We start from the raw sequence: 22,705 nt of genomic DNA, 5'->3' as shown, positions 1-22,705 counted from the left end.
GCTGCCATCAGTATGCTGATGACACCCAACTCTATCTGTTGATGGATGGCCATCCTGACTCGGCCCCAGACACACTGACCAGATGTCTGGAAGCTGTGGCTGGATGGTTACGTGGGAGCCGGTTGAAGTTAAATCCTTCGAAGACAGAGGTCCTCTGGCTGGGACGGGACGATATGGGATTGAGGGGGCAACTCCCATCTCTTGCGGGGGTGCAATTAGTGCCAGCACCGTCCGTTAAGAGTTTGGGTGTAATCTTCGATACCTCCCTCGCCATGGAGGCGCAGATTGCAGCTATAACAAAGGCGGCATTTTTTCATCTCCGCCAAGCTAAGCAGTTGGCTCCTTACCTCTCTCGCCCTGACCTAGCACTGTGATCCACGCGACGGTGACCTTCAGACTGGATTATTGTAACTCGCTCTACGTGGGGCTGCCCCTGAGACTGACCCAGAAACTCCAGCGGGTGCAGAATGCCACAGCGAGACTCCTTACGGGGTCTTCGCTGCGGGATCACATTCATCCGGTGCTATACCAGCTGCACTGGCTCCCGGTGGAGTACAGGATCAGGTTTAAGGTGCTGGTTTTAACCTTCAAAGCCCTATACGGCCTAGGACCCTCGTATCTACGGGACCGCCTCTCCTGGTATGCCCCACAGAGGAACTTACGGTCCTCAAATAAAAACATCTTGAAGGTCCCAGGCCACAGAGAGGTTACGCTGGCCTCAACTAGAGCCAGGGTTTTTTGGCTGCGGCTCCAACCTGGTGGAACGCTCTGTCACAAGAGACAAGGGCCCTGCAGGACTTGACATCTTTCTGCAGGGCCTGCAAGACAGAGCTGTTCCACTAGGCCTTTGGTCAGGGAGCAGCCTGACTCCCTCCTTTGGCAATCTTTACAATACTTTAGTTTATGGTTGCCATCAATTTTGATTTTAATTAATTCTTATGATGTTTTTATAATGTTGCACCATTTTAGTGTTGTTAGCCGCCCTGAGCCCGGCTTCGGCTGGGGAGGGCGGGATATAAATAAAATTTATTATTATTATTAAATATCTAGAACAAATCCAGAACATGAAATAAGAAAACCATTTCCACACAGATCCTGCTTGAGGGTTTCATGCAAGTACCTGGATGGCCACTTTTAGAACAGGATGCTGGACTAGATGGGACATTGGTCTAATACAATTGAGGGTAATGGTGCATTCTATGAATGTTGATCAGTGTATACTGAAGATACATAGAAGTCCCACTTGTTTCAAAGGGCTTACTCCCAAGAAGTTGAATTGTATTGCAGCCCTAAATTATTCCCCACTGCGTGGATTACTTACATAGAGAAAAGCTTATTGGTGACAACCAAAGATAACATAACTGGTCCACAGAACTGCTTGCAATAAAAGCAGGTCCAACCTCCAGTGTCCTACAATTCTTGCCATTACCCTCCAGTTAGTTAAACATCAGGCGCTACAACAAGCTAGAAGTTCCCATCCAAACTGGGAGCTCATTAGCATGGCAAGGGGAATGTCTGTCCCACTTTCAGATTTTGGTCTGTCAGTATACGTTCTCATCCCTTTAAAGTTTAATTTCTTGTGCATAAAGGGGAAAGTGAGAGCCTGATATTTCACTCCACTGTGTCTCATAAGTTTCTAGTGATATGAAAGTACCTAGTGAGGCTGAAATGTTTTTATGCTTGAGTGTGTGTGAGAGAGGTACAGCTTCCCTGCGCATTTGCTTATTGAGACACTTAAATGGTTATAGTTTAATATTCTTTTTTAATGAAACTAGAGAGTTGCATACAAAAAACCTGAACATCTCCCCATCCCTTTCCTCAGCCTTAATTCCTGCCACCAACCCTAATTTGATGGTCAACACTGGATGGGTTTGGCTCAATATTGTTACAATCACAGCACAGACAAAGCTGAAGGAACAGAGGAAAACAAATCCATTTAGTACTGGGCTCAACTTTCCATTCTACAAGTAGCCTGAACCAAGATAAAAAGCTATGATGCACCCTATTTCCCCCCCATATCCCTCCCACCCCCCACCCATGTGCCCCATGGTTGCCCCGATTATCTCAACACTACAGTGAAGAATAGGCTCTGCTCTCATCGCATCCTGGTAGGAGAAACTACACACTGTAGAATTTCAGGCTTCTGTCCATGCCTGTCGAAGCAAGGAACTTAGCATGATGCCCAAAGGCCACTCCTGTGGTCAGGCCGCTATGCTCTGTAGGAAAGGAAACAAAGACAGTTGAGTGAGAAATTGTTTCATTGTTTTGTCACCTCACACACCACAAACAGTGATACCGGCCAATAGTACAAATGTCTGAATATAAAGCCCCTCAAGAATGGCACAAAGGACCCAGAACCTCCCTTACCTGTGAAGTGGAGAACCTCCGTCCATTGCTTACAGATGTAGACTTGGACATCAGTGCCTCCTAGGGCCAAATAGGTGCCACTCTGGTCAAATATGAGGGACTTCACCTAAAGAGGAAAAGGGTATTTGAGATGAACACATCCACTTCAGAAGTTGCTGGGCCCAGTCCTCTCAGGCTGGGGCAGAAGCAACCTCTTTCCATTTAAAGGAGGAGCGCCAAACTAGAGGAAGCAGCTGTGCAAGGTTCAGAGAGCTGCCAAAAGTGTAGAGAAAATGGTTGCACTGGGCTTTAAAATGATGGGGAGGAACCTGAGAAAATTCCAAGTGCTGTCAAGAAAAGAAAGGGAAGGAATACAGGCCTACTAGAGCAAGAGAGGGTCACACAAACCTCAAAGTTGTTGTCCAGTTGCAGAGTCTTAAAGTTCTTCAGTTTGCGCAGATCCCAGAGTTTGACAGAGGAGTCGTCAGCAGCAGTAGCCAGGTAGTACCCATTCTCAGAGAAGGCAATGCTAGTAATAGGGCCAGAGTGTCCTGGGAAGTTTGCAACGTTGGTCCGTTCCTGAGAAAAACAAGTCAGTATGTGTTAGAGACAGGTTAGGCCTGATCCTATCTTCCCAAAGGATGCAAAGCTTCTACACCTTCCCTGCCTGCACAGTGAATAAGAGAGTGAGTTTATCCTCCCTGTGACATACTTTCTGCATGGCATTTTGAGTCTGGCTCCTCTTTGGAAGTGATAGCAACTTTCAGGTAGACAGGTAATTAAAACTGGTCTTTCGGTAAAGGTAAAGGGACCCCTGACCATTAGGTCCAGTCATGACCGACTCTGGGGTTGTGGTGCTCATCTCGCTTTATTGGCCGAGGGAGCCGGCATACAGCTTCTGGGTCATGTAGCAGCCGGCATACAGCTTCTGGGTCATACAGCTTCTGGGTCATGACTAAGCCGCTTCTGGCGAACCAGAGCTGCACACGGAAACGCCGTTTACCTCCCCGCCGGAGCGGTACCTATTTATCTACTTGCACTTTGATGTGCTTTCGAACTGCTAGGTTGGCAGGAGCAGGGACCGAGCAATGGGAGCTCAGCCTGTCACGGGGATTCGAACCGCCGACCTTCTGATCGGCAAGTCCTAGGCTCTGTAGTTTAACCCACAGCGTGGGCCCCAAAACAGGTTAAGAGTCACTGAAAGAAAAGATGAAGTGCTTCCAAAGAGTTTTCAGTGGCAAATGAATCTTTTGATGTTGGAGAACTTGCAGTAGGGGCCCTAGAAGACTCCTGCTGAAATTGTATAGAAAATTTAAGCATGTTAATAAGCACCACTATCTCATGACATCCATGTGAGATGTCTCTAACTCAGTGGTTCTCAACTGGTGGTCTGTGGACCCCAGAGGGTTTGCATAACCCACTCAGGCGGTCTGTGGCACCATTCACTTAACAAAAACTACAGGAGATATCTAGAAGATAGTAGTAGAATTTTTGGCTATTCTAAATCTAGTTCCAACTCTAGAATGGGCAGTAGTAGCACCTCTTGAGTATTCCTTGCTCATATTAGTACCATTATAATCAATGTCTATCAGTTAGTTTCTAAACCACTGTCTCAAGGCAATTTATACATAATATAATCAAAAGCAGTTAAAACAACAAAAACAACATATACATTTAAAACAAGACTAAAACCCTAACAAGTAGACATTCCTGGCAAATACCCATTTATCCACCTGGGAAAGCCTGTTGGAACACAAATGTCTTCCATTTTCCCCAAAAAGTGCAGATAGCGTGTGGCTGTCATATCTCAACAGGAATGCTCTTCCACAGAACTGGGACAGTCATGTCAAAAGCCCTGTTCTGAGTTATTGCAGAGCAGGCTTTTGAGATCTCAAATGACTGTGCAAGCCTAGCTTTTATGCAATTTCTCATTCAACAATATGGACAAGGAGTCAGCATTTATAAAGCACTCTGGAATATTCTATATGTGTCACATAACATCATCAGCTATCCTTAAGGTAGATATCATGAAGAAGCTCAATATTCCAAGCCTTTTCTCACCTTCAAGTCCCAGATCTTAATCTGAGAGTCCATTGTTCCTGTCCCAAAAATAAGCCCATCGGGATGAAACTGGGCACAGGTCAGCGCTGCAGAGAAAGGAGATAGTGAATCATCACAAAGCTGAGAGTAAGCCATTCCTATAGGGAAATGAAGTCCCTACCCAGCCTTCTTCCACCCATGTGGGTGGAATGAGCTGTGCTTGGGAATGACACTAATCTATAGTTCAGCTTTATGAGAATGAGCCTAGCCCTCTGCACAAGACTCATCAAAAGTCTCCCTTCTTCCCCAGTGCAATCATAAGTAGACTAGAAGCTGCCACTTCTGGTTTAGATTAACCACAGTTTAGAGTTTGTGCAACATGCTAAACTGTGATTAACCTTAAATAAGCTCAGTTGAAATAAGCAAATAAACTATTACTTGATATTAACTTGTTTCCATTAACCACAGCCGTGACAACTCGGTTTGTCCAGGTTCAGCCAACACTGCAAGCTGTGGTTACACAAAAACCAGAAGCAGCGGTTTTTGGATTTCTCCTTGAGGCTGTACTGGAAGGGGAGTGAACAAGGCTGGAGGAAAGCTATGCTTGTTCTCAGAACACTAAACTATGGTTTAACATTATGGCGAAACAAAGCCACACTAAACATGCAGACTCTCCCCTCGCCCAAGCAAGTTTCACCAAAATACCAAATGCAGAGCCCCTACCACAGCCAGAAGTTTCATCTGTGACCTTGGTGAGAACACGGCCGGTCTGGATGTCGGAGAAAGCCCAATACTGAAAGAGAGGAAAGGTGGAGGTTTTGTATATGGCAAAATGTCTCTTCTGGAAAGCTTGCTTTGACTAATCCTTACTGTTTTATGTTTTGGATTTTTTTAAAAAAATGTCAATGTTTGTACCTTTTCATTGTGAACTAGATTGTTTTATTAATTGTTATCTCTAAAGTGTGAACCACTTTGGAAGAATTGTTATGTTAAGAAATGTTTAAAAGAAAGCTAATAAGCAAATAAGCAAGTGCAGCTTCACATTTTGCAGATGTCATTTTAGCATGAAGAGCTTTACAGTTAACACAGTCTGGGCCTGACCACCTCTGGTTTCGATCTCACCTGGTCATCAGAGGAGCTCAGTAGGTAATCGCCTGTGGCATGGAGACTCAACCCTGTCACGGCACTCTCATGGGCACGCACAACCTGCACACATGAAACACTGGGGACTGACCAGATCCGGATAGTAGCATCTGGCGAAGCCGAGAACACCAGTTCCTGCAGGGGAGAGCAAATAAAGCCCAAAGAGTTAGGCTGAAACAAGAGCTTTGTTTATTGAATTCAGAACAGTTGTGTCCTTAATCATCAGCTCATGAGACGACCTATGGAGTGCATTCTCTATCTATGAGGGGACCTCAAGGGAGATCATACAGTTGTTTCAGGCAACTGCAGAGGAAATTCAACAACACGCTAAAGTTATATTAAATATTTTAATAAATATAAATAATGGGCATGGGGTGGAGGGAATGGGGCAGGCAACAAAAGACAGTCTTTACCTGGGAAGGATGGAAGACTACACTGGTGACCTTCTTGGTGTGACCTTTCAGTGTCGCCAGGATCTGCTCTGAGGTCTTGTCAAAGACAACAACATTCTTATCAGCTCCACCTGGAAAACAAAAAGACCACAAAGGCCCAGTGAAGGAGAGCGCCCTACACTCCTTCAGCACATCTTGTATTGGGACTCATGCATTGCAAAAACAAAATTCATAGAAAAATGAGTACCGTATTTTTCGCTCTATAACACGCAGTTTTTTCCTCCTAGAAAGTAAGGGGAAATGTCTGTGCGTGTTATGGAGCGAATGCCTACGGATGGCAGGGGAATCCGCTGCAGTTGTGAGCAGTCCGTGGCTCTCTTTGAAACTGCAAAGCGGGGGTAAGCGGCTCCTGTCAGCGAGCCGAGCCGGGGAGGAGGGAAAAAAGCAGAGCGGCGCTGGCTGCTTTAAAACAACCCGTGCTCTCTGTCCCTCTCTCCCCACTGAGCTGCTAAGTAGCAGAAAAACGTTTCAGCCAGCCTAGCCGAGGAGGGAAAAAAGCAGAGCGGCGCTGGCTGCTTTAAAACAACCCCGTGCTCTCTGTCCCTGCCTGCAGTTTTTTGCTGTCCGATTTTGGATCAGCCACTGTAGGGGCTGTGTGTGTGTGTGTGTGCTTGAGCTATCGTTCTCCTCCTCCTGCTTCCTGTTCTCTCTCACAGCGCCCCAGCGCTCTCCTGCGACTTTAGGATTGATACTGTGTGTGTGTGTGTGTGTGTGTGTGTGTGTGTGATCGTTCTCCTTCTCTTGCTTCCCACTCCAGCCCCTACGCTCTCCTGCGACTTTAGGATTGATAGTGTGTGTGTGTGTGTGTGTGTGTGTGTGTGTGTGTGTGATCGTTCTCCTTCTCTTGCTTCCCACTCCCAGCCCCTACGTTCTCCTGCGACTATAGGATTGATACTGTGTGTGTGAGAGAGAGAGGGGGGGGATCGTTCTCCTTCTCTTGCTTCCCACTCCCAGCGCCCCTGCCTCTCCTGTGACTTTAGGATTGATACTCCGTGTGTCTGTGTGTGTGAGAGGGATTGTTCTCCTCCTCCTGCTTCCTGTTCACTCCCCCAGCGCCCCTGCGACTTTAGCATGGATCCACATGGATCCTCAGGATTTTTGCATTGGGCTACCCCAAACTCACCGTCAGATCACATGTCTGTGGCCACAGCATGAACCACAAAAATCATACATCCACTGTTTTGTTTAGAATATTTTTTTCTTGTTTTCCTCCTTTAAAAACTACATGCGTGTTATGGTCTGGTGCGTGTTATAGAGCGAAAAATACGGTATTTTAGGGAGAAATGCATTGGAAAGCATACAGAAATGAGTACTTCACAGGACAAATGTATATAATATCTGAAATGTTTTTGTAGTTTCATTTTAATCTACAAAACCCCAGACAGGATAGACCCAAGATCAACCACAAGCAAAAGTAACCTGGAATGAAAATAGGTTGATCTGCCCATACCTACATGCAAACCCAAGCATGGAACCAAAGGAGAAGAAGTGGCTTTTGAAGAGAGCAAAGGACCCCATTGGCTCAAACTGTCCTAACACTTTACTCAGGAAAGGAACTGAAACAGAAGTCTTAACATACCTGTGAGGATCTTGTTGGTGTCAGAAGGACACAAGTCGAGAGCAAGGATGCCAGGAATACTGGCACTGTGTAGTCCCTGTGCAAAAGCAACATTGTTGACATTAGCGTTTCAGTGCAAAGGATGAGAGAGGGCCTACTGCTTCATCTCAACAAGAGTCAAGCAAAACGACTCATCTTATACAAGAGGAGTGTCTGCAAACACTTGGCTTGATCCCAAACTTTTCCCAATTTGTATCCCTGATAGAACAGTCTTTCCTCATGATTTGACAGGAATCTGCAGACTCGGCTCCAAGCCCACAGCAACAGTAATGAAAGAACAGTGGTGATCCTGGTATTAATAATTACTTCCTTGTGCAATCAAATGGTAAATGAGCTTGAAGCTGTTCCAGAATCAAGAGAGAAGCTGGTAGCAAAGAGCAACACCAGTTTGGTCTCGGCCGCAAAAGCAGCAAGTATTGTTAATTTGGAAAGGCTGGAGGAGGCAACAGAGGTCCAAGAGCTCAGAGCCTTCACACTCCAGGCCAGCATGTTGCAAAATATGGTTAAACTTCCAGAAGACAAGGAAAACCTCCAGTCCAAGCCTGGCATATAAGAGATCAGGTGTGAGGCAGGCAGAGATGCAGCTTCCAATTCACAACAGAGAGCCTTAAAGTGTACTCCTAATTGTTCATTGGCAAAGAAGGGTTGCTGTCATCATGTATCAGATGGTAGGTGGTGACAGCATGCCCTCCAGCATTGGGTGACCCCTACAGAAAGCAGATTTCAAGACAGCACCGGTCAGTGGTGCTTTCAAGTCTTGCTTGTCACCTGACATCAGGTGATTGACAGGTGAGTGGAATCCTGCCCATCTGTCAAAGTAGCCTGTCATGGTTCTCTACCCCTGGCTTAGATCAATGGATAGCTAGTGCAGAGTAGTTCAGATGGAGAGAGGATGCTCAACAGTATTTTTGGTAAAACCCAGGAAGTGTTCGGCTTAAATGAGATGATTCCTTCATGGTAGCCTTCCTAATAAATTATGAGCACCATACTTACCACATGTGAAGCCACCTGCCGGTACCTGCTGAGTTCTTCCGGCTTCACCAGCTCCTCCGGCACGGTCTTCCCTCTCTGCCAAAAAGACAACATAGAACTAAACTCCTTGTAACAGGAGCATCCTAGCACAGGGAGTTGCACCTTTGCAGCAATCATGAGAACAAACATACTGCAAGCACCCCTGGATAAATCAGTGCTTCCCCACCTGTAGAGCAAATATTGAGATAGGGGCACTCACCTTTTTACGCTCCGTGGTCAGCACCGTGGCTTTGTCTTGAAGCTGCAAAACAGAACAGCATTAGGAGAAGCCAGCTTCAAGCATGGTATGCTAGCACCTCAATAAGCAGGGGACAATGCTGCTGACCCACTCTGCTTTTTGCCTGTTGCTGCTGGGGAATGGCCCCAGGACAGAGAAGAGGCTATTGCATCTGTCTGCCCACCCTTTTCTGCTTGCTTTGCCAGCCAGGGTGCTATCAGTGATTCCCGAAGAGCAGGAGAGCGGAAGAAGCTGCAACTGATTGTCCTGTTAGACACGGCAGCCGTAATGTAGAAAGGGAAGGCACAACAGTGTGAAAGTGGCATGTTCCTACAAACAAAGCCAGCTATAGAGCTCAGATTGGGAGATTGTAACTGTATAGCTATAGCATGATCTGGATGGCAAATAGCAAGCCAGGGATATTTCTTACCTTCTGGATAATCTCTGGGGTCATTCCAGCCAGCTCTCCTAAGTCCATTGGTTCACCAGCACCCTGCAGGAAGACAATGAAGAGCATGATTAGCCCAGAGAAGAAAGACAGAGCACAAAGAGAATTATTGACTGATACATGTGTGTGACTTACCACAGCATTGGGTTGTGAAGAAGGTACAGCCTGGGGAACGATGAGGCCAGCCTGGGGTTTCAGAGTTGCCAAAGCTGGGAAGAGAGAGAGAAAAGGTGGTTTGGCAGGTTAAAGCTGGCACTGTGGACTGCTTCCCTGGACATCACCCAAAGAACATATCATCTTCTGAGTCTTTACCTTCTCTCGCAGCAGTGACCTCTTTGGTGAGACGGGCAATGACACGGCAGGCAGCATCATGCTGGTATAGTGCATGGGACAATTCCTGACGTGTAGTTTGCAGCTGCTGGCGTAGCGTGAAACTGTGCAGCATGACAGCATCCTAAGGAAGCACATCAGCATAGTAACTGATCTTTACAGAACAACAAACCCCTGTGTTGCAAACTTAACACAACAAACAACACAAACAACACAAACAACACAAAGACCAGTATACCAGATAGCACTGTAATTCTTATTGCATAATATACATGATTTAGTACAACAAAAACAAAATGTGTATACTTGTAAACTCTCTGATACATTTGAAAACAAATGAACACAGGTCTGTCAATCTTTGAAAGTCCGTAGAAGTATAATAAGTCTATGGTTGAAACAAAGTAATAGCTGCTATCCTGTGGGCTAAGCGGTAAAAGTTTTTAGGCATTCATGGTTTCCAGTTCCATCATCTCAGCAAGCAGAGGAGGCGCCCCCCAATATATATATTTTAAAGATACTTACCCATTCATCTTGAAGTGCCTTTAGAATGGCTGGAATGCTAGTAGCAGATGGTGGCTTTGGCCGAATTGGGTGGGCAACTGGGGATTACAAAGGAACAAGAAAGAATTACTTCCAGAAAGAGCCGTCCATTATTATCCTTACAAACCTGCCTTACACGCCTTTAAAATCAAGGCTGCTTGGAAGAATGTTTCAAAAGGCACATGCCTTTTGCAAGCTTTTTTAACTGCTGCAATTCAACAACCACCTATTTGCCTTTATCCATTGCTCATGACATCCATGCATTGAGAAGTCAAAAAAGTGAACTGTGGGAGGGAGCAGAAGGCCACAGGGATTGTGGGTCAGATGGAAGGAACCACAAGCAAGCTAAGAAGAAGAGCTGGGGTAGAGGGAGTTTTGCTGAAGTGGGAAGGTAAGTGGGAGGACATAGATGCTGATGTTACTGAGGCGAGTATGCAGACTGCTCTTGGGTTAAAAGCAAAAGTGGGTAAGCTGTGGCCCTCTAGATGGTCCTACACTCCATCTTTCTCAACCAGCATGGCCAGTGATGGTAAGAGAAGTAGACCAACAGCATTTGGAGGGTCACAAGCTCCCTACCTCTGGTTTAAATCACCAAATACTTTTGTTAGCAACCCTTCCTTTATCTAGACCCATTTATAAGCTCACCGGGCCCTGATGCGTTTGGAACAGTCATATTAGACAACAAAATAGCAAGGCAGAGATTTGATTTAGCTTTTCCTGTTGTGCAATATGCTAGACTAGTACCTCATAACATCCTGGTTTCAGCATACCCTGGAACAAGGGTAACTAATGTTGTGCTCTTCAAGTATTTTCAGACTCTATAATCTCTGACCATTTGTTCAAGCACAACACCCTTTATCAGTCAGCAATCAGGTTTCAAGAATTCCCTGCCACCCAAGGTCTTAAAAGGAGAAGACTAAGATTGGCAACTCCACACTCAACTGTTTATCAAACACAAGGGAGACTCCAGTGCCTCTGACTCTTCTGTCCTTCCTCACCTTTGATATCTATGAGTTGCTCTTCAGACAGTGGCTGGTTGTTCACTGGATCAGTCCCATTCTCTGCAATATACTTTTCAATCAGCCTTCTCTCATAGACATGGTTTGAGACAGGAGACACACAGGGATGCTCAGGCACCTCATTTGAAACTGCAAGAAAAGGGACAATAGAAAGAATTGGCAAAAGTCATTCAACCATCCATGTTTCACAGCACTTTACGAAGTAGAGATACAGAATTAATAGGGGAAATGAAGTATCCCAGCCCAATGGAATCTACAGTAAAAATGTTGTAGCACATCCTGTTTCTTTTTGATTATCTATACTTTTGTAAAACAAGAGCATAACAAGAGCATGAACTACAAAATTAATCAAGCTCCAGAATTACTAGTTTAGGCATTGTGTGAAGAACTGGCCCTCACAATGGAGGCTGGTTTGCAGGGAGAATGGAGCACTGCACTGGCAGCCTGTGTTTGCCCTCAGCCCTCAGCCAGTGCTTCCCCCACCACATATGCCTTCTTTCTTACATCCGGTCCAAGGAGGTGGCCCTTGTTGCCTCCTCCACTTTAGACTCTTGTGTTACCTTTGTAGAACTCGGCTGGGAGAATGGGGACAAAACTCTAATCGTTTGAGTCTGCTAGTCATTGCCTCTGGCTCCACCTACCCTTGGCCTCTGACTTCTTGCTCTGCCCTACCAAACTCAATGGGCATCAGCCACCACTGAACTCCTGACAGGCACAACTTCCAGTATGTACTCATGTGCAACTTATTCTTCCTTGCCTAAGCTGACCTGAGCCATAACACAATGCACTAAACTACACAATCTTTCAATCAATTTGGGCTGTGCCCAAATCCTGCCACAGAAAAAAGCACATTCATGTGCTCTTTAAATTGCAGCATGTATAAGCTTTGAAGAAGACTGTGTTCCTACTACTTATTTAAGTTTAAAAAGGAAGACATTTAAATTTCTTCTTCTGATTCTTCTTCTGTCCCAATAGTGATTAAAAAAAAATCAAATGCAACTGTTTTAATATTTGTATTCCTTCATGTCATATTTGTAAATTGACACCAAAAGCAAAAGCACAGAATCAAAAGACCTCAGAGTCCCTTTTCAACTCTACAATTAAATGATTCTAAGACTTCACAAAGCCTACCAACCAAAGATGCACAGTATGTCACATACTATGGGTTGCGTCAGGATCAAGTTTGGGACTTGGGTTCAGCTAACTTGGTATGGAACCAACCCGATGTCTAACACACAATTGCTATACATCAATGCACAATGGTCAAAGCTGAATTTTAGCCCTTCCACTTGTTAAATTTCAGTCATGGAAGCACATATATTAGAAAATCCTGCCAACTAGCAGCCTAATGCTGAAGGGTTACATTGTATGTCACAGATCTATTTGTTCCTGCCTCATGACATCACTGCACTGCCCATTTCCCCACCCCACAAGCAGCAGCCAATTATGTGGAGCAGGAGCAGGAGCAGGAAAATGTTACAACATGGATAGCAATTCCTGGACATTACCGGTGAGATCTCAACATAGGAATGTTTTTCATAAATTGACCATAATGTGAACCCATCCTCAGAGACCTGCTCCCTGCCTTGGAAACATTTTTCTACCTGACCTGGGAGGGCGGGGCCCTGAATGACTCCAGTTACAAAAGCTGAGGCCGCAGAACAGAATCCTCGGCTGCAGTATTGTTTAGAGGGGGTTGTTGCTGTTAACTTTTTGTACCTTTATTTTGTATCTTATGATTTATGTGGGAATTGTTCGATTTTGTTGTATGTTGTGTTTATTGTTTATGTGGTGTTCAAAATTAGCCAGGCGCATCTTGCAGTTGGCTTTCGACCACTTGTGACCAAGTGAAGATGCTTGGGGGCTAGGATGGCGCCTGACATCTCCATCATCTGGGGATCACTGAATCTGGACTGTTTCCGCACCCCAATACCTCATCCTGTAGAATTCTATCAGTTATATTTTACCTGCACAATCGCAATGAATTTCTGGAACCAAATTGCTTTTTCTGTGCAGCCTGAGCAGGAGCAGACATCATTAAAAAAAGAGAGGTCGGAATAGGGCAATATATATACGCTGTCCCTGGATCAAGTGACTTTTCATCTTTAAGTTCTCAAAGCTCTTAACCTAGCTCAAGCTCAATGACAGATGTTTAACTGAGAATCAATCAGTCCATCATTTGGAAAATAAGACTTTAGAACTGTCTTGCCCAAAAATGGCAACTAGACATTTCATTTTGGCGACTGCAACCTTGGGTTAAGGAGCTATTTGGCACCTACCTTATATATCTTAATTTTTAACACTGTGTTTATGAGTACTTTTGTTATGTTTCTAGTTATGTATTTTTTGTTGTTGTAAGCTGCCTTGAGCATGGTTTTAACTTTGGAAAAGTGGCGTACAAATAAAAGATTAAAAACTAATGGCCTGAATTCAACTAACTGGCGTTCTAGCAGAAGCAAATGAACTAGCCTAATGGGGCTCTCCTCCCCACACACCCTGATGAGCAATGTGTAAATTCTAAACTGGATTAGTGACTGGGGAAGAAATCAGCAGGCGATAGCTGTATTGATAAAAAAAAAAGGCAGAAATCATCTACATGTGCAATAAACTGCAAGTGTGTAAGAACTGTAAGTGTGTGCCACCCATGAATGCAGACCTTGAGAGAGTATTACTCCTTTGCCAAAAAAATTACTGTCTGCTGCTTCCCATCTAGTACTGTTTAGGTAATAATTTAGATTTTCCCATTGAGAGTCAGAAAACCTGTCCATCTTAGCCAAGTCAAGCCTAAATAATTTTGGCCTAAAGTATAAAGAATCCAGATATATAGAAATAACTAAACCTAAAGAGCTGAGGGTAGAGGCCATTCGATAATCTTAACGATCATAAAAACAATGCTCTTTAATATTTGGCATGTGGTACCTGTGAAGCACAAAGTTAAAATTAGTTAACATTCAGTTAGGATTGTCATAGTCTCTAAAGAGAATTAGTAAGAGCTTCTGAATCTGATAGAATATGATTGAGAAAGCCTGAAGTCCTAGAGAGAGAAGTCATGCATTCAAATCACACCCACAAGTTTTTTTCAATGCCTCGAGATGCAGAATTCCAATTACACCCACATACCTGAATGCACAATTACAGGTGCATTAAAACAGCCTAAAGAGTAATTAAAAGCAAAATCTTAAATCCACTTCACTCGGCAAGTCTGTTTTCTAGATACATTGAGCAGGAGGTGATCTACATATATACAAGATGTCTGTGCTACTCTGTTGTACCTGCTAATTCTGCAGAACTATACAAGTTTGTTAAAGATATATTCCATCTGTAGAATAACACGGGGAGGGGGAAATAGCACACCACCAAAAGTATTTTTAAAGTGCTAACCAGAAGTGTGCAAACACCTCTTTATAATAATGTATTTCCTGCACTAAAAATAACTCAAATAAGGTTCTCTCATTACAGACTATGTAGTAATGGTAAACTAAATTTACATTCTGGTTTGATTAAGAAGGTTAATCAGAGGCTGGTGCCTGTTCAAAGAAATGCCTGTACGATCAAAGACTATTTTGCTTATTGAATGTATAATAACCAAGTTTCACATTATAACTCAGCAGCTTTGGGCACCCCACTTATTCCCAGTTGCTTATCTGAAAAATAGGAACAGCTGCTCTGATATCATTACCAAATTCTGTAAAGCACTCCATCACCTTAATATGACATTAATTAATAACTTTAATTAATTACAGACAATTACAAATATAAGAAAACTAAATGGTTAATAAATACAATGTAACAACAGTGCCCATTGCCAAGCGAATCTTTTAAGTACCTGTCCATGATAACAACAGTGGCCCAAATTTTGCTATCTTTTTATTTATTTACATGATTACAGACTGCATTTTCGTATAAAATGTTGCAAAGCAGTATACAGAATAAAAGCATATGCTATCTTGTCTTCTGGCAGAGATCAGTCTATATGACCCAATGGGTCCATTCTCATCTCTGAGCTGACAGATCAGGGTAACCCATTGTTTTTGTTACCAGAAATGAAAGGCAAGGTCATAAGAATGTTATTTACCTGCCATTCCAACATCTTTGGACCCTCAGAAAGACAATTAAGATTAATCTTAAAAGATCCAACCCAGAGTTTTGTGCTTCAAGATTGAGGCTCAAATGTTGAGGCTGCAAAACTAAACATACTTACTAAAGATTTAGCTACTTCAGGTATGCTGAGACTTACTCCTGAATGAACATGCATAAAACCAAGCTGGAAAATGTCACAAACACCATCCCTAAGAGACAGAGCTGCAAAGCAGGAAGCCCCCCCCCCCTTGTTGGAACCTCATCTCTTCTATAAACTCGTCAGGCAGTCTTGGGGAAACCACACACTCTCAGCCTCAGCATCTCCACCGGGGACCAGAAAAGCACTGCTGCTGAATTGTACTACTGGGTTATTTTAAAGGTCTGGGGCAAGTAGATTGGGCATGGGGAGCTCTGTGGACACAGGAGAGAGCCATGCAACCGCCCACAGCAATGTATTTAACACATCCTCATGACCAGCATTACTGTGGTTGGAACCCTCAACCCCCCCCCCCTTTCCCTTTCCCCACCAACTGTAGACCACTGGCTGCTCCCTCCCCTTCCCCCCTGCCCCCTCATGCTGTGAGGAGCCGGAAGGCCGAAAGGGGCACGAGAAAAGGCGAAGGCGAGCCACTCACTGGAGCAGATGAGGGACATGGCGAGCGCCTCTTCGGTCTCTGCCTCACGGCCACTTCCGGGCCACGAGATCGAGGAGGAGGGTTCTACTTCCGGTGGCCGGGGCCAGCTTCTTTAAACTGTACCGCGCGCCAGACGCCAGCGCGCGGGAGACTCCAGCAGTCGGCCGGAAGCGGAATCTTCTTCTTCTTCCTCCCGCCCCCGCACTTCCGGAAGGAAGGAAAGCAAAGGAATCGCTGCGAGGCCAAACGGACCAGGAAAGGCAGCCACCTTCCGGATCCGGAGGGCTCCAGCGGTGCCGATCAACAACTACAACTCCCGGCATGCATTGGGACCGAGGAGAAGCCGCGTTCGGCTGTGCGCGTGCCAATCCGTATTTGGAAGCCTTTCCGCTCTTGCTCCGCGCCCCTCTTTCTCGCGGCAAAATTCAAGAGAACAATGGAGAGCTAAAGAATTGGAATGCATCCATCGGGTTGCAGTAGCAGATGGAGCAGCAGCTGCTGCTGCTCCTTCTAGCTCTTATTTCGTAGGTATTTGTTTTTAAAGTACTGTACATTGGGAAGTGCAAGGGTGTTCGCACGCCAGGGCAGCGGGGCACAAAGACACCTGCCTGAACGCTGTCCAGGAGAGCAGAAGTGGTTCTTGCTGTCCTCTGCAGTTTAACGAGGTTATTACAGTGGTACCTCAGGTTAAGTATTTAATTCGTTCCGCAGGTCAGTTCTGAACCTGAAACTGTTCTTAACCTGAAGCACCACTTTAGCTAATGGGGCCTCCTGCTGCTGCCGCGCCGCTGGAGCACAATTTCTGTTCTCATCCTGAAGCAAAGTACTTAACCCGAGGTAATATTTCTGGGTTAGCGGAGTCTGTAACCTGAAGCGTATGTAACCTCAGGTACCACTGTAGTGCTATCCGATACGCGTTTGGTAAGGAGAATGTTTTGCTGAAAATCCAGCCCGGTCTCAACTCCATCTCTGCCCTGTGATGTTAATACACCGCAGGAGCGTCGTAAATCCTTTTCTTAAGCGTGCAGAAAACGCTCAAAAGTCAGATCATAGGTTTCGCGTGATATAAACTCCCCAAGTTAGAGGGGAGCTGCTCTTTTGCTATTTCTTCTTGTTAATTAAAGCTACATGCGCTGCAATATAGGTTCCCTCCTGACTTCCTAAAAAGATCTCCCCTTCCATCCCAGGGAAGAGAAGCGGCAGCAGAAATGCCTTAAGGAGCCTTGAAGTTTCATATCGAGATAAGAACCTAGATATCTTCCATAATTAGGAGCCTGAAGGCGGCACCACCCACCGAATGACAATGTAAAATCCCAGTAACGACCCTCGAGCCTAATTGTGATTGGATCCGACGCACTATTTGCGGCGGGAAGGACTCTCGCGGGAAGCAGACAGCAAAGTATATCTGTCGCTATAATTGGAAGCGCGTGGTTGCTTTAACTGGTGTGAAAGTCGCTGTAAAGAAGAACTGCAATTCCCGGCATGCTCCTGGATAGAGCGTGGCGCCCCTTGCTCGTTCCTTTTGGACTGCATTTCCCAGAGTGCAACGGGGATTGGAGCTATATTTGAATGGAAAGACGGGGGGGGGGCGATAAAGCTGCTCGCTCCGGACTTCCCCTCTAGGCCAAGTACCCAGGTAAGCAGCCCCGTCTCTGCTTTTTCTCCTCGGCGGCGGCCAATCAGCAGCCCCCGTTCGGCGCGTGCGCCCTCCTGCTCAGGTCGGTGCTGCTGGTGGGAATCTTCGCGCGAATCTCTCGGGAGCAGCCAGGAGCAAGAGCTCCCTCGTGCCATTAACTACTTCAAGGCGGGAGCAGGCCATCCCCTGCGCTTCTGTAAACAGGTGCAGGGGAGAGACTAAGTCAGGCTAAGGAGGGGCTTCAGAAAATGGGAAGAAAAACAGGGGAGGGGGAATTGTGTTTGGGAGGCGGAGTGAGGTTGTAACGGGAGGGGGATGTGGGGTCGTGGCCCTTTATTTAGACTTTTCACCCAGTGACTTGAGACCAAGTCAGTCCTGCACCCGCAAGAGAGAGTCTCACCTTCCTCTTTGTAGACCCCCTGCGTCCTTCTGTATATAGGTTGCTAGAAAAATACTGCAGAGCAGACAGGAGTACGGTGGTCTTCAGCGTTCATTAGAGAGCTGCTTGATCTGCCTATTAGCCTGGGGCTAATGGGAGCTGGAGCTCAACTTAATCTAGAGAGCCATAGGTTCCCAACCCCTGGCTTAGTGTTTGTACAGAGGGTGTGTGCTTCATCCAGTTACATCTATTGTTCAACACAGTTTGTCTTGTTGCATGCAAAATGTACTTAGTACAGGTCATCCTCTTGCATGAAGTTCGACTTTTTGTTTGTACTGTATGCAGAATCCATTTTGCTTACATTTGACTCTGGCATGGGGCAATGGAACTAATGGTTTCATCTAGTTTAGTAGTCTGCTCTGCTCACCTTCCTACTTAATTTCTCTTTATGTAGTGGGTGTTGTAGTGAGAAGAGGTAGCATATATTTGCATGGCTAAAATGTCATCCTTGTCACTCCTTAGATTGCTTGCAGTACCAGATAAACATGACTTTAGGGATCTCTCCTATTTTGCAGAGAAGTTCGTTGCAAAGACAACAGCAGGAGTCATGACTCGATGGGGCCTCTCCTTACGGAGCTGCTTCCAGCCCCTGCCAAAACCAATCTTGGCCGTAGTAGCACTGCTTGTGCTCACTCACATAGGAATAACCGATGCCCAGCAGTACCGGAATGAGCCAAAGCGAGCAAAGTATGCCGAACCGGACTTTCTGTCCCAAGTGGGTCGTGCCATGAGCGAGACAATGGAGGATTTGATTGGACGAGAGAACTTTAGAATATTGAATGAGGTAAGAAAGAAGTTCATGTGAACTGCCCCTATACCTGGGAGTATAGGGTGGTATATAAATTCAATAAAATGATGATGATATTTAGTGGTTTTCATGTATCTGTGGCAAGTCGCTAACTGGTGGACAAATAAGCTAAATGTTTAGGGGGAAAAGCACAGTGAACAGATCTTTCTGGATTGAACCACTTTAGAATTCAGTTGGGGATTACAGAATTGAACACTTTGCTATGTGGTGGTGATGGGGAAACCAGTCAGAGTTTTGCCTTGACATGCTAGTTTATTTTGTGTTGGGATTTTGAACAAGAGGGAACATTTCCAGCATACATTCCTTTAGCTTTGTTCAGAGTTGGTATGAGTCCAAGGAGAGTTGTACCATCTGCTTTTTCTAGATGATTAAATTAAATCTATGACAAAACTGATTTTGACCAGTTTTATGTCATCTTGTTGCTCTTTTCCCACTCATTTCATCAGCTGAGGGAGCTATCCATCGCTACATTTTGTTACCCAAGCAGATGGGTTCTGACAAAAGGGACAGCCCTTTTGAATTCTGACAGCTGGTAGTGGAGTGAATAGAAAACACCCAAGTGTGCATCTTCTCTTCTTGCAGAATATTTCTTCCCTGGTCTGGATGGTGTCCTCTGGGATCTCTTCAGCACTATTTGTTGTGGCTCAAATTACAGGGCAGCTCCTTACTTCCTTTGGAATAGCTGGTAAGTGACCAGGGGATAGGTTGGATGGAAAGACAGGGTAGTGGTGTTCAACTAAATTTTACTTAGAGCAGACCCATTGAAATTGATTAACATAATTTAGCCATGTTTGTTCATTTCAGTGGGTTTACTCTGTGACAAACATAGCTGAATACCACCCCAGGAGTCCAAAAGATGTTGCATATTCAGTCCCCCTTTCTTACTTATTTGTCTTTAAAGCATGAGCAACCTAGGCTGCAGCCCTACTCAACTCAGTAGGACTGTCTTCCAAGCAAACAAAGCATAGGTTTGTGATGTTAAACTTATGTCAGTGGTGGTGGTGGGATGGAGCAGGGTTGGGATTGGCATATAGGAATACGATTGAACCCATACTGGTTCCTAATTTATTATTGTTCTTATTGTTATTTTGGCTCAGAGATGCAGCATGAGTCATGTTTGCCCAAGAGGTGTTTGCATTTCTCAGACATACACTTCCTGCTTGTGAACTGGATGTGACTTTCCAAATGGTGTTTTTGATTGTGGCAGATAATGTTGTACAGATTTAAATCCCTCTAGGCATATCCAAGTCTTTAAGCATCCAGAAGTGGTTAATTAGATTCCAACCCCATGTTTCGTCTGTGTGTATAAAATTGATTTTCAGGGTCAGTGGGTTAAAGCTTTCAAATTGAATCTGATCTTTTTAAAATGACAAAGGTGACAACAACACCAAAAGTGAAATGGATTTTGTAAAAAGTGTTCAGAAAATATTGTTCAAAAGCCGTTTATTATCTAATTTTAATGTATTTCAGGTAAATAGTTTCTTTTAAATAGTTTTTTTTAATTATTTTTATTCAGTTTCCAATACAAGATTTAAACATAAATTTTCAATATTATCACAAATACATAATTTTGACTTCCTTCAGCTCATCCGTGAATCTTCCGTTTTCTAATCTTCTATCCGCAATTCTAAATTTAACATTGCCTTTTATTTTAAATAAACCTATTCCCTTATTCCCTTTTTTACAGTGTTTCTAATATTATTTCTTCACAAAGCTTCCTGTAAACCCACAAACATTATTTGTGTATCACAAATGCTTTTCATATAGTCAGTCCATAAATTTGCTCCAGTCATTGGTAAACTTGTAATCTCATGGTTTCGGATCCTTCCTGTTAGTTTATCTAATTGTGCGTAGTCCATTAATTTCATTCTCCATTCTTCTATTGATGGTAATTCTTCCTGCTTCCATTTTTGGGCCAGTAGTATTCTTGCTGCTGATACTTATTATCAAACTTATTATTATTATTACTACTACTACTACTACTACTACTACTACTACTATTAGCAGCAGCAGCATCTTAGGACTAGTAGCGGAGCCTTTACCCATGCATTGTGGGAGGAATGCTTCCTTCTGGAATGTAGTGGTGCCATAGTCATGAAATGGTGTAGTGCCACACTGGGTTGAATGATTTTATAAAACTTTTCCCTTTCTCCTTTGTGTTCCAGGGGAGCGTGCAACTCAGTTCCTGAAGCTAAACCCTGAACAGGTGCAGACAGCGCTGCTCTGGGGCCTGGCTGCTCTGATTGGTTATTGGGTGTTGTCGCTGCTGTTGAGTGTGTTGATCGCCATCTTGAGCCGCATCATGTGGGGCCTCAAGTTTGTCCTCTTTGGGGCCTGCTTTATGTTTATTGTCACCTCAGTGCCTGATCGCTCTGTGCAAACTATGCTTCTGTCAGGTTTACTTACACTGTATGTCCTGCTTGGTTGGCTGAGTGGGTCAAACCACTCCGGGGCCCGACTAGAAGCCGAAGTGCGCAGCTTGAAGTGTCAAGTGGCAGAGCTGCAGCGCAGGCAGAGGCGCTCTGCCAAGCACCTGGATGAAGAATGAAGTTCTGGGAAGCTTATTATCTCCATGTATCTTCAATAAGAGGCAACTGTTTTCTGCCTGTCTTCACTTACTCCCTGATTCCCTCCTAGACTGTTGATGCTCTCTTGTAAGTCTTTCACTCATAGCTAAGCAAGAACATGCAAATACTTAATGGAACTTCTGTACAGGAGAAGAAAGATTCTGGGATACTATCTTACCAATTGTCACTCCAGTGACTGTTAAAAGCTCTCTCCATCTCTTGACTTTCCTGTCGTGTGTTTTGTTTTGGGTTCTTTCATCTTCCTCTTGGATGATGAGCTTGCTGGTGAAGTGAGGGGTGTTGAAGAGATTGCTCTGAGAATCTCGGTCTCGTATGTTTCACCAGCATGCCAGTATGTATATCGGACAGTAAAGGCAAGTGCCTTCTTGAAAGCTAAAGCTGATTGTCATGATTGTGATGACAACAGAACAAACCACAATGTTGTGTTTTTGTGTGTGTGTGTATGCATGCATATGCTGGAAAAGCGTGTTTCATTTCCAGCTCCTTATAAGCCAAAGATACTCATGTAGAACCAATGGCAAGTAGCGTTCAGCTGCTTTGTTCTGGGCAGAAATAAGCCATAGACAAAAGTGAATGTTTGTAGCTCTTCCCTCCAGACAGAATTTGTACCTCTACCAAATGGAATCACAAGCCCAGACTCAAGTACTTTTTCTGCTTGTTTTGGCTTGGAGGCATAACTCACTCAATGGTATAAGCCACATATCTCTTACCAACATATATTTTTAAACTGCCAGTTTTTAAACAAATGGGGTATTTTTACACTTCTAAATAAAACCGTATTTAATCATTTTCTCTTTGGTTTTATTGTGCGTGTTTCCAGTCATCCTTTCATTTTTTAAGCAGAGGTGATGCAGAATCTGCTACGAGGTGTTTGTGACTTGTTAGGCCAGGGGTTGGCAACCTTTTAGGGCCATTGGCACATTGGGGAATTTTTGTTTAGCATGTTCTCTGAATAGCACCTTCTGGCTGCTTCTCTCCCCCAGATAAATTGTAAGAGAAGCACACCCCACCACTTTGCCAAGGGGTCTGAGTAAAAGTTGGATCCAATAGAATTAAACTTTGCCTTTAAATGCATATAAAGCTGAAAGAGGACATGGGATGTCAGCTGCCTCCTTCATTTGGCTTACTCTTCAAGAAATTAAACGTTAACCACCCCTAATGCTGCATGACTAAGAGGGGCAGTGACTAGGGAAGCAGGGCTCAGAGACTTCATGTTTGCTGCGGAAGACCTCAAAGTTGCCAAACTGTCAATCCCTGAGCTAGACCACTATAAGCCCCTCTCAGCAGCAATGTCTAAAGTATGAGCTGGAACTGTTCTTGGTTTGACCCAGTCA

General features: G+C 44.5%; 2 protein-coding genes across 6 annotated transcripts; one reads left to right on the top strand and one right to left on the bottom strand.

Annotated features, from left to right (window-relative positions):
* Positions 1 to 1,753: 1,753 nt before the first annotated feature.
* PRPF19 (pre-mRNA processing factor 19) lies at positions 1,754 to 16,073 on the bottom strand. Its single transcript, XM_083498189.1, has 16 exons — positions 15,901 to 16,073; positions 11,165 to 11,314; positions 10,149 to 10,225; positions 9,609 to 9,750; positions 9,432 to 9,505; positions 9,279 to 9,341; positions 8,831 to 8,872; positions 8,593 to 8,667; positions 7,561 to 7,636; positions 5,943 to 6,052; positions 5,509 to 5,664; positions 5,110 to 5,179; positions 4,408 to 4,493; positions 2,755 to 2,925; positions 2,368 to 2,473; positions 1,754 to 2,216 (listed from the first exon to the last, which is right to left on the bottom strand). The coding sequence occupies exons 1-16, from the start codon at positions 15,917 to 15,919 to the stop codon at positions 2,119 to 2,121; spliced, it is 1,515 nt and encodes a 504-aa protein (XP_083354315.1). The 5' UTR covers positions 15,920 to 16,073; the 3' UTR covers positions 1,754 to 2,118.
* Positions 12,598 to 22,160, top strand: TMEM109 (transmembrane protein 109). Of its 5 annotated transcripts, none has more exons than XM_083498616.1 (5): positions 12,635 to 12,695; positions 17,088 to 17,536; positions 18,491 to 18,759; positions 19,366 to 19,468; positions 20,949 to 22,160. In XM_083498616.1, exons 3-5 carry the CDS (start codon positions 18,523 to 18,525, stop codon positions 21,329 to 21,331), a joined length of 723 nt encoding a protein of 240 aa, XP_083354742.1. In that variant the 5' UTR covers positions 12,635 to 12,695; positions 17,088 to 17,536; positions 18,491 to 18,522; the 3' UTR covers positions 21,332 to 22,160. The 5 variants fall into 5 exon arrangements, with proteins under 5 accessions (XP_083354746.1, XP_083354742.1, XP_083354743.1 ...); XM_083498617.1 differs by having other exon boundaries at positions 12,652 to 12,695; positions 17,045 to 17,536; XM_083498618.1 differs by lacking the exon at positions 12,635 to 12,695 and adding an exon at positions 16,231 to 16,424.
* Positions 22,161 to 22,705: the final 545 nt, after the last annotated feature.

The sequence above is a fragment of the Podarcis liolepis genome (genome assembly GCF_965112155.1).
Source record: "Podarcis liolepis genome assembly, chromosome: 1".
Classification (NCBI taxonomy): domain Eukaryota; kingdom Metazoa; phylum Chordata; class Lepidosauria; order Squamata; family Lacertidae; genus Podarcis; species Podarcis liolepis.
Note: the sequence above shows the minus strand (reverse complement) of the source record. Positions and strands in the feature narration are given on the sequence as shown.